General features: G+C 33.4%; 1 protein-coding gene across 1 annotated transcript in view; it reads right to left on the bottom strand.

The window, feature by feature from the left end:
* The window catches only part of LOC111513518 (ecto-NOX disulfide-thiol exchanger 1), a 32071-nt gene extending 15965 nt beyond the window's left edge, over positions 1 to 16106 (bottom strand). The window contains 6 exon segments of the mRNA XM_074180818.1: positions 3232 to 3415; positions 3477 to 3568; positions 3571 to 3667; positions 7172 to 7340; positions 15620 to 15920; positions 15973 to 16106. Coding sequence (XP_074036919.1) covers positions 3232 to 3415; positions 3477 to 3568; positions 3571 to 3667; positions 7172 to 7340; positions 15620 to 15920; positions 15973 to 16048 — 919 coding nt within the window. The 5' untranslated portion in view covers positions 16049 to 16106.
* Between the last annotated feature and the right edge of the window lie 488 nt (positions 16107 to 16594).

Genomic DNA, 16594 nt, shown 5'->3' with positions numbered 1-16594 from the left:
AGCCAATGGTAAGTGATGGCGTTCCATGTTAAAGCACAATATTTCCAGTTCAATTGCTGAGCAAGAACTGCATAGAATGTACAAACTGGACACTTTCAGATTATTCATTTTAGCCGAAAACCTACAGTTTGTAAAAAACTTGATAAAAGATTAGTTACCGTTTTTGTAGGCTCTGTTCAACCCATAGAAATCTACAGGGTGGTCGAGTGTACCAATTTAATCGAAATTAAACGACCTCATGCATTTATTTTTATGATATTTAGTATGTTATAAAAATATCCCTATACTTTTCCTATGTGTGTATTTAGGACTGTCGACTTCCACTGAGCCCGTTTAGTACCTCCTTGAAGGAATACGTTCTCATACCAGACATACTGAATACTGGGTAATTAGAAATTACGGTACCAAACAAAGGTGCTTCTTCATAGAAAATATTAGTGAATTTCATTAATAAGAGAACAGAAAAACAGTTTCTAGAAAAAACCAGAGGGAGTAAAAAGAATCCCCTCAAAAAAACGTTTCCTGGCACCATAATTTCCTTGTATACTCAATCCTGAAATGGTAGACCAAAGTTTGGTATCCACAACCTCCCTGTAGATTGGAGAGGAGCCTTCAATCTTAAGAATGTATACTACAGATATGATAATATACAAATATATATTCCATTATCAAACTAGAAAGCCGAAGTGTTCTGTAATAGCTCACACTCTTACATATGATTAATGATATAAAAGAGCCTTTTTTATTTAGGTTTTACAAACTTTGAAACTATTCGGAACTGATGTCGAATTGTACATTTATAATCAGAATTCGGCGCCCAACGTGGGACTCAAAGAAAACGTCACAAAGGTTACAAACTCATTTTTGTGTCTGTGATTCCCAAATGGCTCTTCTATGACTATTGAGAATGAAATATATACAAAGTGAATTAAACTATTCATCGTGAATACCTTTTGGAATATTTTGCCGGCTGATAAGTATGCCTACAAATACATTATTGAACCCATAACCTGAAAAAATTTAGTTACTCACCTTGCGTTAGGTGTCTTACACAACCTATGACCTAAGATGTAATTCCTCGGAATCACCCATTGAAAAGAGACGCACTTCACTTTGAGAAATGTCTATAGAAAAATAACTTAAACCTTTCTACCATTCTGTGATCACAGAATGGGTGGTTGATATTCTCATGCAATTCAAATACTTCGTCAATTTGTGCAAAATGATAATGAGAAGATGAAAAAGACGTATGCCGGATAACATTTCCAGTTGAACCGAAACACAACTTATTGTTCATAGAAAGAATGATATATTAGTAGATTTATTGAATTACAACAAATATGTATCTCTTTGACAAACAATATAATACAATATATTCGTTCAATATGAGCTATAACAGTTGAAAATTAATGTGAACCTAAAAACATTGCACTAATATCTATCTTAGTCATCAGTACTTTGAATTCATCACTTGTTAGTTCTGAAAATTTAATTTGATCAGATCTGCTGTACTACTATTATGAGAGATCATTAACATGTTTATATCACAAACCTCACACATTACACTACACACATCACATCACACAACACACACATCACACACCACATCACGCACGCGGACATACATACACCACATCACACTCGCATCACACCACACCACACACACTCACATCACACCACACGCATATCACTCACATCACAAACACATCAAACCAGAAATTCCACACATACATTACATTACATTATACACACACATCACATGACATTACATTATACACACACATCACATGACATCATATCACATACATACCACATATACACCACATACATACCACACACACATCACATCTCAGTCACACATCACATAACAGACACATCACATCACACACACACACACACATATCACATCACAGACCACATGACATCACATCACACACCACATGACATCACATCACACACCACATGACATCACACCACACACATGACATCACACCACACACCACATGACATCACACCAATGACATCACACCAATGATATCACACCACACACCACATGACATCACATCACACACCACATGACATCACATCATACACCACATCGCCCACCACATGACATCACACCACACACATGACATCACACCACACACCACATGACATCACATCACACACCACATGACATCACATCATACACCACATGGCATCACATCGCCCACCACATGACATCACACCACACACATGACATCACACCACACACCACATGACATCACACCAATGACATCACACCAATGATATCACACCACACACCACATGACATCACATCACACACCACATGACATCACATCATACACCACATCGCCCACCACATGACATCACACCACACACATGACATCACACCACACACCACATGACATCACACCACACACCACATGACATCACATCGCCCACCACATGACATCTCATCACACACCACATGACATCACATCACACACCACACCACACATGACATCACATCACACACCACACCACACATGACATCACATCACACACCACATCACATCACACACCACACGACATCACATCGCACACCACATGACATCACATCACACACCACATGACATCACATCGCACACCACATGACATCACATCGCACACCACATGACATCACATCGCACACACATCACACACACATCATACACACATCACATCACACACACACCACATACCTTCCCGCAGGGTAACGCCACATCAATATGAAAGTATCTTTAGTGTACATAATGCAGTTTTTGTTTAAAAAACCTTGATTAATTGACATTCATTGTCTTGAGAGATCAGAAAAATCTTGTTGACAAACACTTTTGTAACTCGGCTGTGTGTTGCAATAGAGGTAAAGATAAAAATATATGTGGAGATCTATGCCTAAAAAATATATAACATTTCACATGGTAAAATGTAAATAAAATGAAGTTGATAATATAAGGAGAGAAAAGCGAATAAGTATAAATAAAAAATTTTTGTCAAAAATATGGTGAATCGTCATAATATCCTGTTAAGGTATAGTGAACCTTGTTAACAAGGTGACGAAAACATTAAGACACTCATCGAGTGGACAGACACAAGCAGATCCGCGACTTGTAGGCATACTTATCGACAGCCTAGGACCCGAATGGCTCGTTCAATCGCCGTCCCTACTACAACCTGCTTGACCGACCAGAAAACAACAAAACTACTCACATTGCAACAGGATTCCCTGCATCCTGGCCCTCATAATATCCTTCGCCTTCCTCAGCTCCTCCTCGTACTGGCTCTTCTCGTTGAGGAGTCTCCGAACATGCGAATTCGTAGACTGGATCATCGAGTAGAAGTTGTTTGCGTTTCGTTTGTTGCAGTCGCCCCTCTCCAGCCATGTAATGACGGTCTGAAACGTCAAGAGCGAGTTTATATCGAGAACGGGCTCGGGAGGGATCCCTGTGTCGTACCTGAACCGCTTTGGCAAACGAATCGTCCTGTTTTATCTTTTCCGAAACGGCGGCGGCTTCGTGGTCCGTGTAGTGGACGACTGGGGGTGGTGAGGGGGTCTGAGCCTTTCTTCTTCCATCCTTTCACGGTGGCGTTGCTCTCTTTGCAACTGCCGCTGTCTGCATTCCCACTCGTATTGATCATCTCTCGCCTAAATGAAGTGAAGTATTTATTGGTATCGTCAGCAAAGAGAAGTATTAATGGTAGTATGCTGACAGATATCATTTATATATATGATAAACAATAACGGTCCAAGTACCGGGCCTTGGGGAACTCCATATTCGGTAGTTCGAAGATCAGAAATAGAGTTGTCTCTTAGTTAGAAATAGAATGATAATAGTTTGTAAGGTACACCTCTAATGCCGTAACACTCTAACTTGAGCAACATAATAGTAATACATTCCATAAATATATTACAATGGGCTTGTTTCATGCTATGGAAAATGATGCTGGTTTGCTAATAGACTGATCGAGTTAGGGGTATATTATATTTTATCAAGCCTAACTGATCTCATGATCTCTTTATATTTGCCAAAAAAAGAACAATTCGAAAAGCAAGAATTTAAATTGGCCGCGTGTCTGTCGTCCCAATAAAATTGATCGTGTCTAGAGCGGAGTTGCCAAGTGTATTGATTTTTAATTTCCAATCACAGATCTGATGATCCAATTTGAAAGACGCCATTTTTGTTATTATTGTTGTCAACTCGGCGTGAAAACAACTTTTACAATTATCTAATTAAAGAACGTTTTTCTTGTGAAAGGTAGGTCTTGGCAGGTGCCTATTTTGCTGCATATTCCGTGTCATTAGTTTACATTCCGAAAAATATTTTTCAGGTTATTTTTGGATTGAATTTTACCATTACTATCTTGGTCGAGCTAAAATAAAAAATTAAATCAAAACTTTCCATCCTTCGATAAAATACAAAGTCTGAAATGAATGTCATATAAATAAAAGGGACCTATTAAATATACCACCTACCCATTTACACCTCTCGAAGCGAAGCAGTAACTCGTCTTGATAATGCCATCTGAGATGATGGCGAAACGTCGACTATCGAATAGTACACAACGGATGAACACCCGGAAGAACAACACATCATATTCTACCATCCGTGAAAACCTACATTTGTAATATATATATATATATATATATATATATATATATATATATATATATATATATATGGCAACACACGCCATACAAAACAAACATAATTTCCCCCTACCAGAGAACATAAAACTCATAAAAACAGTCAACAAGGGAAACCGCATGGACATTTGGGAAAACTTGAACATCCATAAATTTAACAGTCATAAAATCACTTATCGAGGAACAAGTACAAATCAAAACACAACAAGACCTCACATTCAATATATTAAACAAAACCATACACATTCCTAGAGAAGATCTAACACAAAGAAGAGTACCTGATGCAGTACAAATAAAGGCAAATTTACCTAAAGTATCTGAAAAACCTGAGTAAGACGCTCTGACCGTATAAAGAGGCAGACGACAAGATGGCAAGTTCAGTTTGAGGTGTGCCTAGAAGATGACAGTACTACTAACTGTCGAAAGCGCTCGCAGATAATTAATAGAAGATATAAAGCTTCAAATCCTTTTTGTAAAATTTAATATTGAAATTATATATATATATATATATATATATATATATATATATATATATATATATATATATATATGATGAGCTGTTTTCTCGGGTTTCGCTCCGTGTTATAATATATATATTGAGGTTATACATATTGAGGAGGATTGTATTCAATTCGCATCTTAGATATGGCATTCTTAACTGGGGCACATCCTCTCCCGTGTCTCGTGTGTTTTGTATACAAAAGTATGCTATTAGGATCATTGCTAAGTTGGGCTATAGAGATTCTTGTAGAGAAACTTTTCAGAATTTGAAAATATTAACGCTAGCAGGAGTATATATAATGGAAGCTTGCACATATATCTATCGAAATAGAAACACTTTAGCTGCTAACAGAGCCTATCATAATCACTCTACTCGGAATGCCCACTTATTATTACCTAGTAAACATCGCACTGCTCTTTTCCAAAAAAGTTTTGAGTTTCAAGGCTGCAAACTTTTTAATAAACTCCCCGACAATATCAGAAATTCCGAAAATGTACACATTTTTAAATCAAGGCTGAAGCAACTTCTTCTGTCAAAGAACTGCTGCAGTATTGATGACTTTTATTTGTAATCCAATACTATATGTGTGTATAGGAAACAATTATCTATTATTATATTTATGTGGTATACATCTGTGTATGTTGTATATATGTATGTTATATATGTGAATATATGTTTGTATGTATATGTATGTGTGCATATATGTGTGTGTATATTTATATATATATATATATATATTTATATATATATATATTATATTAATATATATTAATATATATATATAACAGAATAATTAGTGACTGGATTAACTATAAATTGATTTAATTCGTGAGGTTGCAGTCAATAGCTGGGCTGTTACAAAGAAAACTCTTTGTTATATGTCAAGCTTTCGGTATATTTCACACCTTCGTCAGGACAACTACAATAATAATATTATATATCTTGTAAAAAATATATAAATATGGAGAACTTACTAACGTGAGAATAAAATAATATATATATATATATATATATATATTATATATATATATATATATATATATATATATATATATATTATATATATATATATATATATTGTGTGTGTGTGTGTGTGTATGTATATATATTTTTTAATTATTTTATTTTTTTACACATTTTTTAATTTATAACTTTGTGACATCTATTTCGTATAGTTTTATTTCTTTTCAATATTGTACATTGACGTTTTCCTCTTTTTCATTTGTACTTCTGCTCCTGTGGTTATATAAATCAATCTGAGTAAATAAAGAGATTATTATTATTATTATTAAATTGAATATTTGAATTGATTCTTTAATCCAGTTTGTTTTGTTGTATTTTTTTGATTTTCATAACTGTATATTATTAAATAATGAATAAAATCATAGTTTAGGTAAATCTTTTTTGATCTTTCGACTTTGCGTACTGATTTTAGATATAGAACTTATTTCCAAACATGATTTTTCGGGTACGTTTTATTCCATGTGGAAAATTTGTCATTAATTGAAACGTTAACGGGTTCATATACACTTCTATAATTGAATTGATAATTATAGGCTTCGTAAATATTACGAATTTTGGCAATATTGATTATTTCTATTGGTCAATCGAACACGAAGCGGGAATAGGGCCGTGACGTCACCGTCCTATCACATTTATTACGGCAAAACTACGGTACTTACAGAGCTGAAACAAAGTGCACTGTTTCTCAATTTGAAATTTCTATCAAGTGAACTATAAACCAAAAATCATGAAACAAGCCCATTACGATATGTATTAATTTTCTATATTTTAACACTTTCATCCCAAAATTGTATATTTTGTTCTGTAATTGCGTCTAGCGCCTGTTTGGACAATGAAGGGTTTTTTTTTCTATTCAGGAGAGAGGTTTACTATTTTTTTTTTAATAATGTCAGGTTATTACATACGCACATATTTATCATCAACGCGGCCAAACCAAAATAACATCAAGCAGTGATATTTTTACCATGATCAAAACTTACCTGGGCATAGTCGACATGAAGCCTGCCAGTATTGGCAGTATCAGCATTCGAACCGATCCTGACCCTGTATCCAGACAAAAAGATGGCCGCATCAACGGATGCTTCGTAGAGGAATCGCATGTGGCAGAAATACTTTTTGCTCAGACGAAGCGTTGTAATCTCTCCACACCTTTTAAAAATTTCAGGCATCAAACACATATATTTAACGTTTTTAAAAAATAATTTCTAGTTGCTGAAAAACTACGACTGCTACTGAATCACAGAATTGTGATTTCAAATGAATGGTATCCCCACAATTAATTTTTTTTTTATTCATTAACGGGTATCACCCAATTAAGTTTAAGAGATTTCACAATAAATTATATGAATATAACAAATAATTACATCTAACTTACTAATTTATTAATAAAGAATAACAGTGAGAAAATAAATTTACTGAATTGAAATATTAATTAAATAAACGAATGATTAAGATATGGAAAATTCAATAATTGAGGATGTTTATGTTTATTATCTATGATGACATCTACACTCATTTTAAATTTAAATTTGCAGAACAACAACACGGTTTTCTTCCAGATCGATCTACAGCTACGAACCTTTTTTTATTCACTCAATCTGCTGCTGAAGCTATTAATAAAAAGGAGCAACTTGATTCAATTATGACTGATTGTGCAAAGGCATTTGATAAAGTTAATCATAACATACTATTAAAGAAACTTGGTGATTTTGGATTTTTTGAGGCAGCTCTGCAATTTTTAAAATCTTATTTGCTTGACAGATATCAGCAAGTCAGGGTGGGGCAGTCATTATCTGACAGGTTTTCTGTAACATCTGGGGTGCCACAGGGTAGCAACTTGGGCCCACTTCTTTTCATAATTTTCATCAATGACCTAGCTCACTGCATTTTACACTCATTTTGCCTTATATTCGCAGATGATTTTAAGCTGTTTAAGCTAATAACGTGCCTAGAAGACTGCATGAAATTGCAGGAAGATCTTGATTCGGTTTGCAGGTGGTTTGAAAGTAACAAAATGTTCTTAAATATCGATAAGTGCTCAGTTATAACATTCACAAGGAAAATTAACTATATTTCTGCTTCTTACAAAGTAGAAAACGTTCCACTTATGCGTAAGTCTGAGTGTAAGGACTTAGGAGTTTATTTTCAAAGTAACCTCAAATTCAACACTCACTATGAATATATTGTCAACAAAGCCTATAAGATTCTTGGTTTTGTTATTAGAAATACAAAAAACTTTAGAGATGTTGGGTGTATTGTAAAGTTATTTAATGCTCTAGTTAGACCTCATCTTGAGTATGCTTCTGTTATTTGGTCACCACAGGGAGAGACCAACGCAGATTTGATTGAAAAAGTTCAAAAAAGATTTCTTAGATATCTTTATGTCAAAATTTATGGCTGCTATCCCATTATGGTGTCTTACAGAAGCATGCTCAAGGAATTTAACATTGTTACTTTACAGAGCAGGCGTGCATTACAGGATGTTCTTTTTGTATACTATATAATTAATAATGTAAAGTACAAGGGATCATCTCTGGTCAACTATGTGAAATTGTTGGTGCCTAAGGTAAACCTGCGTAGACAGGACAAGAGAACATTCTTCATCGGCCTTTCTGATAACTCGCCAATCACCCGTATGCTAAATCATTGCAACATTTTAACTGAAAATAGCACCGTGGATCTTTTTACTAAAACAAATGCCAAAGAGATAAGGGCCTACTTTTTCTCACAGCCGGATTAATTTCTAGGTATTGGGTAACTTAATTTATAGGTACTTGTATACATTTTAAAAATTGTGATAATTTATTTAATTTCTTTGTTGTTTCCTATTATATTTACGGTTTTGTTTTATTTTAGTTAGTAGTTCTTAAGCTTATTTTGTTATTGTAGTTTTATCTCTCTTACTTTTAATTACAATTCAATATTGTGTTTGTAAAAGTAAATAAATAAATAAATTACCATTTATAATTTATTTCTGAGCGAGCGTAATGCAAACTTAAATTTTGTTTCGTTCAATGAAAACAAGTCCAGATCGACTTTATTACCATCAATAGGAACTCTAGACAGGGGAGAATGTTTACCGTAGTTACAACGATGAAAATCTATTGCAAATGTTTCTGTATTCCTTGTACTTCTAGAAGAAACATGTAAGCCAATTTGTGCTAGCAATGCAGGGCAGTTAATAAGAGAATTCAATAATTGGAATAAGAGTTTCAAGTCAGTTTCCACTCTACGACTACTTAGCTTCATTATATCTGCAACCCTACGAATATCATCTAATGAAAGGTCCTTCAAGGGCATTTTTAACTTGAACGCCAAATATTAAAGAAATTTGTTTTGTACCCGTTCAATGTTAAGTGCAGAACTTTCATAGGTGGCTGACCAAATGGAACTGCAATAATCTGAGACTTATCTTACCAGAGTGAAATACAGCATTTTTATACATTCAATATTAGAGAAGTTCTTGGAAGTTAGACAAATGAAGCCTAGCATTTTTGTTGCTTTGCGTGTATTTTCTATAATGTTATCCAATTTGGTACTGAAGAGCCTTGGGGCAAGTGCCTTAAGGCGAAACATCGATGTATACCAGTGAGGGTGACAGTGTTCCATGTAAGTACAATTTATTACCATTCATTCAAAGTAGAACTCATGTGAATGATATCTGATTTTTATTCCACAACGAATGTTTGAAATACAAACTGAGTAGAGAAAAGTATCTTCTGTATAATTCAGTGTTCATATAGAAGTATTTGTTTCGAAAAAAATTTTTCTTTCGTGTAATTCAATGTTTATATGGAAGTAGCTGTTTCAGGAGGACTTTCTTTCAGTTTGTGTCTGAAAGTTACTTCTTAGCATGATCTACACATCCATGTATAGAATTACTTATTTTCAAATTGATTACTTCCTTTCTTTCTTTGGAAGATTCCCTCATCCTTTTTTTTGTATCAAATTCATAATTATAATGTAGGTGAAAGTCCAGTTTTTTATCCATCACTACTGATAAATCAGTTACAAATTTGACACATGTTAAAAGTTCTCCTGATATGTAGTAATCATAGTTTACAGGTGTAAGTACTCTATAATACGTCATACATTTATATTTATTCACGTTGAGATTCATATCATTTTGTGAACACCATTCACTAAATCTGTTTAAATCTGTCTGTAATACTAAGCAATCATCAGGTGTTTGAATTGTCTTAAACATTTTAAATCATCTGCAGAAAGTAAGATGTCAGTATATTTTAAGTTAACTCTGATATCATTAATAAAAATGTTGAAAAGAAACGGCCCTAGATGGCTTCCTTGTGGTACACCTGATAAAACATTAATTTCGTGAGATATGAATTTCTTGACTTTTACATATTGAGATCTGTTACTAATATAGCTTATCAGCCATTCCAAGAGTTTTCCACAAAATCCAAATGCTTTCAATTTCTCACAGAAAATTGAATGGTTCACTGTGTCAAATGCTTTGGAAAAGTCAGTATAAATGACATCTACTTGATGTTTCTCCTCCAAAGCATTCAACACATACTGTGAAAATAACAGTAGGTTGGAAGTTGTTGATCTGCCTCTGGTAAAGCCATGTTGTTCATCTATAAGAACTTGATTAACTGAATCTTTGATTTCGTCACATACTGTGGACTCAAGCACTTTGGGTGTAGCACTGACAATACTTATTGGGCGATAATTCTGTATATTAGCTTCATCACCAGATTTATGAATAGGAGTTATGAAGCTTGATTTCCAGTATAGAAGAAATATACCAAATTTCAGAGAAGAAGAGAAAAGCGCTAATAATGGTTTTGCAAGTGTAAATCGGCAGTTTCTCAATAAAATATTTGGTATTCCATCCGGTCCAGGACCTTTATTATTGACTAATTCCCCTAGCTTGGTTAGAATCGTTCCCAGACTAATAGTGCAGTTACTTATGTGGAAGGTATTATCATAATTAATTTCTGGTATATTAGTCAGCTCATTAGGTTTATAAATAGATTGAAATTCTATAGTAAAATTATTTACAATATCATTACCATTTTCAAAATACTGATCACTTTAACAATTAATGAACTAAGAAATATTATATTCTCGCTTGACAAAACTAACAAAGCAGAAATTTTAAATGATAATTTCTTAAAAAAAAGCTTTGATGTGGCTGGGTACGCAATATTAAATTTAATTAACACATCACTTAGAACCGGTGTGTTTCCAGATCAATTTAAGATTTCCACTGTTGTTCCTGTACCGAAAATTAACTCAATTAAAGCTGAACATTTTAGACCATTAAATATACTACCAACTCTTGAAAAAGTGTTAGAAATGTCTGTATATAACCAATTAATTCAGTACTTTAATACCAATAAATTGTTTATAGGCAACCAATCAGGTTTTAGAGCTAGACACTCATGTGAAACGTCTCTACAATTTTTAATAACTGAATGGAAAAATACAATTGATAGAAATCAGTACATTGTTGCGACATTTGAAACAATTGATCGAAATATTCTACTTGAAAAATTAAAATATTATGGGATATCAGGGATTGTTTTCGATTGGATTCAAAGTTACTTATTCAACAGAAGACAAAAAACTAAATTTGGAAAAGAATTGTCAGATGAACTTATAATTGAGAGTGGCATACCCCAGGGTAGTGTGTTAGGTCCATTGCTTTTTATTATTTACCTAAATGATATTAATCACATATCTGGATCACACTGTATAAATCTTTTTGCAGATGATACATTGGTTTATTGTATACATGATAATTTGGATCAGGCAATTGTTGAAATGAATAGGTCTTTATATAGCATTGAAACATATTTATTTATTAATAAACTGAAACTAAATGTCGATAAAACAAAAAGTATGATTTTGACATCATCTTATAAGTATGATCAAATTGTTTGGGCAAATGCTGTTATAAATATTAATAATGTTAGCATTGAAATTGTGACTGAAATAAAATATTTGGGTTTCATAATTGATAAAAATTTAAAACTAAATAGTCATGCTGATTTCATTTGTAAAAAAATATCTAAGACACTTTTTTTTCTCTCTCGTATATGTAAAAAAGTGTCTATGTATGCTAGGTTGACTCTTTTAAAAGCCTAATACAACCTCATTTTGATTATTGTACAACGTTACTTTTTCTACTTGGTAAAAAATAAAATAGCGCAATTGCAAAAGCTTCAAAATCGGGGCATGCGATTAATATTGGGATGTAGCCGTTACTCAGCAATTAAATCGATGTTACAGTGTCTAAACTGGTTTTCAGTTGAAGAACGTATATTATATATGACTATGATCTTTATATTTAAGCTGCATAAAGGATTGCTACCCAATTACTTTCAAAAATTCTTATTGAGAAATAATGAAGTTCATGATTACAATACGAGAAGAAATAACAATTTTTACATTAATAAAACTAACACTAAATTTGGAATGAATAGTATATTTCATAAAGGCTTAAACGAATTTAATAAACTACCACAATTTGTAAAAGAATCTAATTCAATAAACCAATTTAAGTCATCATTAAAGAAGTATATTAGTGACAGCTCATTATGATATTTGTAATTTTTTTTTATTTTTTAATGTGAACTAACCTAATAACCTAATAATCTATAGATATGTATGTATATTTGGTTTTCCTTGAAAGGTACTTTAAAATGTTACTATATTTACATAGTAAAGGTCGTGAGATATTTTTGAATTTGTAATTTTTCTTGCTTAGGCTTGCCTACTTAATAAATAAATACAATATTATTTTCGGGCAGACCAGGATTTTTTCTTTTATTACACAGCTCTACAAAAAATTTTTTTTTTGTGTTGCCCTGGATATTTTTGCAAATTTTTATGTTTTCGAGTGCCTAAATCACGAATATATTCATGAAAGTACTGAATGTGCTCTATTTTTTATGATTTTTTCGTATCTTGTATTTTTAATAATAATCGGCTTGTTAGTAAACAAAATTTATTTTCTCAGTCATGATTAGGCTTCTGCGCAACTTTTTTGCGCGTACAAACATCACGTGATCCCCACTTCTCGGGCTCCTTGCTCTGCAAAACAGCTGAGAACTCAGTTATTTGATAATATTGAAGTACTAACACGGAAATCTGGATAAGTTGTTATATGTTAATATTTTGTTTCAATTGTTGAGTGTCCGTTCTAATATATTTATCTTGTCTTTTTAAACATGAGTTTGTCACGAAGGAAGTGCAAATATAGTAGTGATTTATTCTGTTATATTTGTGGTATTTATATATCAAAAAAACAAAAATGAAATATCACAGACTTTGTTAAGGAAACTTATGCTGAATATTTCGGTTTTAAAATGGACAAATTAGATAAATCATGGGTTCCTAATAAAGTTTGTGAGTCTTGCGTTGAGTCTTTGCGGTTGTGGAAAAAAGGAGAACGTTCTGGATTAGACTTTGGTATTCCTATGCTCTGATGGAGCCTAACATTTCGATGATTGTTACTTTTGAGTAGTAGATGCTAAAGGTTTTAATCGAAATCAAACGTGGAGATATCCAGACTTACAGTCTACAAAATGTCCTGTTTTACACAGTGAAAATCTCCCTCGGCCTATTTATGTTTCAAAAGTGATTCGCATGCCTTCAGAAACAATGATGTTGCCAAATTCACAGAAATCGAATCAGTCCACCAGTGGAAGTGAATGGAAGGGTGAAACATCTGCGCTAAAGTTGTTTCTCAAAACGAACTCAGTGATTTAATACGTGATCTAAATTTATCAAAACAAGGATCAGAACTGTTAGCTTCAAGATTGAAAGAAAAAATGTTTTTGGCACCGACAGTTACAATTACAACGTACAGAACGCGAGAAAGTGAGCTATTACAATTTTTTGATGAAAATGAAGGATTGGTATACTGTAATAATATTGCGAAGCTGCTTCTAGACATGGGTTTGAAAGAATACAAACCTACTGAGTGACATCTTTTTATTGATAGCTGTAAAAGAAGTTTAAAATGCGTCTTACTGCATAATGGAAATGAATTTGCATCAATTCCAATTGCCCATTCTACAAAACTCAAAGAAGAATATGAAAATGTCAAATTAGTTTTAGAAAAAATCAATTACTCGGAGCATCAATGGTCGATCTGTGTGGATTTAAAAATGGTTAATTTTTTACTTGGTCAATAAAGTGGATACAGAAATACCCTTGCTTCATTTGTATTGTGGGACAGTAGAGCAAAGCAACGTCATTGGGAACGAGATGTTTGGCCTGAAAGAAATTCTTTAACTGTCGGTAAAGCTAATGTAATAAGAGAGCCGTTGGTGAGCAGAGACAAAATTATACTTCCACCATTGCATATTGAGTTAGGAATGATGAAGCAATTCGTAAAAGCTTTGGACAAGGAAGGAGATTGTTTTGAATATATTTGTAGAAAATTTCCAAAACTTAGTATGGAGAAGTTGAAAGGTGGAATATTTGATGGTCCTCAAAAATACGGCAATTGATGAAAGACACTGATTTTATTAAAGTTATGACTGTTCCGGAAGTAAAGCTTGGGAAAGTTTTGTGTTGGTAGTCGAAAATTTCCTAGGTAACCATAAAGCACTAAATTATGAAGAAATTGTACAAAATATGCTGATAAACTTTCAGATTCTAGGAGCAAATATGAGTATCAAGTTACACTATCTTCGCAACCATTTGGATAAATTTCCAGATAATTTAGGAAATTATAGTGAGGAGCAGGGAGAGCGGTTCCACCAAGATCTAAAAGTAATGGAAGAAAGATATCAGGGTCGATGGGATTGTGACATGATGGCCGATTACTGCTGGTCTTTAAAAAGAGACTGTCCTCTGAAAAATTATAAAAGAAAAGCTCTTAAAAGGCGTTTCATGGAAATATAACATGTTCTCGAAATTTCCCTCTCTATTTACTTCAAAGTATCATATTTTTTTTCCAAATAAAACTGAGATTATAAATATATCTGTTATTTTGTTTCTTGTTTTCGAATTTTTGTAATGTAAAATGAAAATAAATATTAAGAAAACGAGTGTATTCAGTGACTCGTGTTATACTTGGACTCGCCTTTCAACAATTTCAATCACACATACATAAGCACAGTAGGGCTGGATAATCCGACGTGGTATTAGCCGGGGAAGTAGTTGTTTTTCGACAGACGTTTACCACACCCACACCCTACTGTATAGGTAGTTGGGAGAGAATAATATTTCGAAATTTATTACGAAAATATTCATTTCCTTACGGCTAATTTTAAATTTTTTTAATTAATATTTTTCAATCATACAGCATGTACTGACTAATTTGACTTGGTAGTAGTTAATAATACGCAGTAACAGCAGATCTCTACTGATTTAACTTTATTTTTTTGATTGTGGAACGTTATGAACCCAAAAAAAACACCACAAGAAATTGCTATACCCTATCTCACCTTTCGAAAATCTCAGTTATAATCTCCTCCGTCATATTCTCAGGCAGCCCCCCCACGAAAACGGTCCTGCAACCTGGGGGACGCTCCCGCGTCGTTGGCAGGGGGGCATTAGGATTAGGAGGAAATAACGTGCAAGATTTGCAATGGATAATCTCCTTGACCGGGTTCATCATCAGAGCAGGATCGGCAGGGATCATACTGGGGTCAGGAGCTAGCATCGGGGGAATCATGCCGTAGTTGTTCATTGGCAGCATGCTGGGGTCCATCAGCATGTTCATTCCCACCATGGGATAGCCCATACCTGGAAAGGAGTTGGTGGATTAGAGTATCATTGAAAACGGGTTTTGTTTTACTGTCTGTCCAAATGGGGTCGTAAAATATTTGCAGAGTCATTGAGCTGTTGGAAATTTTCTTTCTTCTATCTGACATGTTGTGAGGTAACTGTCATATTCGATTTGTTTGGCAGTTGTCAAACAACAATTGAAAGCTTGGCTTGAAAAACAATGCAGGCAACCTAATATAATAATAGTAATAGTTCAATTGATAATGAATAAAACACTGTGTCACTGGGCAAGAGTTTTTCAGTTAATTTCTGAATATATTGAGACTTCCTGAAGTTGTTATAATAATAATAATAATAGCTTTATTGAAAAAACAGTTACTCATTTACAAGACAATATAAAATTATATTCACATACATAACCATAAACAACGAAAAATAAATGAAAGAAAAGAAAAAACAATTCTAATTACCTACTTCAAGTACACGTTTGCAATTCTAATAATGTTATGAAGGTTAATGAAGAATATATCACAATAGGAACAAATGCTATTGAAATTCATACACATAACATATAAGTATTGGAGAATTGAGCATGATGTTAGTTAGTTCTTGCTCTGAGAGGTCTAAAAATGGGTTGAAATCGTGAAGCTGGCCGTGAAGCTTTGAAGTTAATTTGTTCCAGAATTTTAGGA

This window comes from Leptinotarsa decemlineata, unplaced genomic scaffold, assembly GCF_025532065.1.
Source record: "Leptinotarsa decemlineata unplaced genomic scaffold, Ldec_3_MD MMD2_P_RNA_scaffold_2, whole genome shotgun sequence".
Classification (NCBI taxonomy): Eukaryota; Metazoa; Arthropoda; class Insecta; order Coleoptera; family Chrysomelidae; genus Leptinotarsa; species Leptinotarsa decemlineata.
This window is presented reverse-complemented; position numbering and strand designations above follow the sequence as displayed.